The 1,619-nt window shown below is 52.9% G+C and overlaps 1 protein-coding gene across 1 annotated transcript; it reads right to left on the bottom strand.

Moving 5' to 3' along the window:
* Positions 1-243: 243 nt before the first annotated feature.
* Positions 244-1,584, bottom strand: PV08_12104 (uncharacterized protein; the record flags this gene model as incomplete). Its single annotated transcript, XM_016386411.1, has 2 exons — positions 244-1,404; positions 1,462-1,584. 2 exons carry the CDS (start codon positions 1,582-1,584, stop codon positions 244-246), a joined length of 1,284 nt encoding a protein of 427 aa, XP_016229861.1.
* Between the last annotated feature and the right edge of the window lie 35 nt (positions 1,585-1,619).

The following is a 1,619-nucleotide window of genomic DNA, read 5'->3' as shown; positions in this document are numbered from 1 at the left end:
GCGCGAAATATCTGGAAGAGTTGAATGAAATCATGGATCAACAGACCACCCCGACCACGATGAGGTAATCTACTTTCGGTTGCCAACCAGATTGGTATTGACGATATTGTTGCGCGGTCTTGGTATGGCGTGCAGGATAGCGCATAGAAATCCATGTCAACATGACCACCTGTTTCGATTCATGTGTGTCATAAGCTTGACTCTAGACTCCAAGTGCTTCTGATGTACACACGGAAAATGCTCTCAGTGCCCGTCGAACTGCTCCTTTAGGTATTTCATATCCATTCTCCATCGCTGTCGATAAGTGGTGGGCAAAGAGTCGTCCTCGATTGTTGAAGCTTTCGCTGTTTTCTCCTCCGCCAGTGTTTTCGGCATCGTCTCTGCCGCCGGTGTTTCAAGCTCCATACTCTCTTTCCTTCCCCTCGACCTGTTTCGCTCCTTCTTGCGTCCACCACGACCTTTCGAGGTGGCGGCAGCTACCCTCAAAGACTGGATATCTCTATCGCCGAGGGCGGTGTCTCCGTCATCGGCCCAGTGATCTTGTATTATTCCGACCCAGTCATCACATTCCATCGAAAAGTGATCATCGATAATCTGTCCCCATAGGCTGGGAGACGGCCGAGTCGGATTCACCGATATTACCCGACCATTCTGCTTAGAGACCATGTTCGCAAATCTTTTCACGAGATCTTTACAGCCTGGCACACGCAGTGCAGATCCCATGATCAAAAGTGCCGTCGGTCGAAGGCCGTCGTCGTTTTCCTGGGCCAACTGTAACAGAACGTCGTTTGAATGCGTCTCGCCATAGAGTAGAATATCCGGGCGTAAACTGCCACAGGCCCATACTCGCTTGCCCAGGGCACGTCGCTTGTTGTGTCTCTCGTCTAGGCATCGAGGACAGGTGATGCTGGTGTCGCCTTTGAGTGCTGCCAGACGAGCCTCATCTGTCCAACTCGATCGATGGTCACAAATCGTACAACGCACAAAGCGTACGTCTCCGTGCAGCTGAATGATCGGACATCGAGTCATACCGTCCGCCCCACTGACCGTCTGCTCTGTGAGCTCTGTCGACAGGCCCACCCTCGCTTCAAGTCCGTCGATGTTTTGTGTATAACATCGGATCAATTGGCCCCGGTCATGCAGACAGCGAAGAAACCAGTGAGTTGCGCTCGCCTCTTCAAGGGCGCCGAGCCTGGTGTACAGGGCGGCTGTAAATTGCATGAACACTGTCCACCCACGTACCGTTCTTAGAAGATCGACCTGGAACAGATCTTTTCCGCTCACACCGCGCGCAACAGACACCACGGCGAAGTCATCGGGAAACCCGCACTGTCCGGGTTGGCCGAGTGTCGATATAGCTTCTTCGGCCGTTTGAGAGAAGAGTCCGCCCGGAGAGCGAAAGTCCTAAACTCGTGAGTGAGACCGGCACCAAACTCGACCCGGTGGAATCTTTTCACCTACCGGTATTCCGCAACTACGGCTGATTCCCGCACCCGTGACAACGACAACTCTGGCGGTCCTCAAGAAAGAGGAGCATTCTCGAAGTTTGGTTCTATCCGAGAGGACGGTGAGCGAATTCGTCATGTTATACACATAGAGTGGGACGCGGCCAAAAAAAA

Source organism: Exophiala spinifera, assembly GCF_000836115.1.
Source record: "Exophiala spinifera strain CBS 89968 unplaced genomic scaffold supercont1.22, whole genome shotgun sequence".
Classification (NCBI taxonomy): Eukaryota; Fungi; Ascomycota; class Eurotiomycetes; order Chaetothyriales; family Herpotrichiellaceae; genus Exophiala; species Exophiala spinifera.
This window is presented reverse-complemented; position numbering and strand designations above follow the sequence as displayed.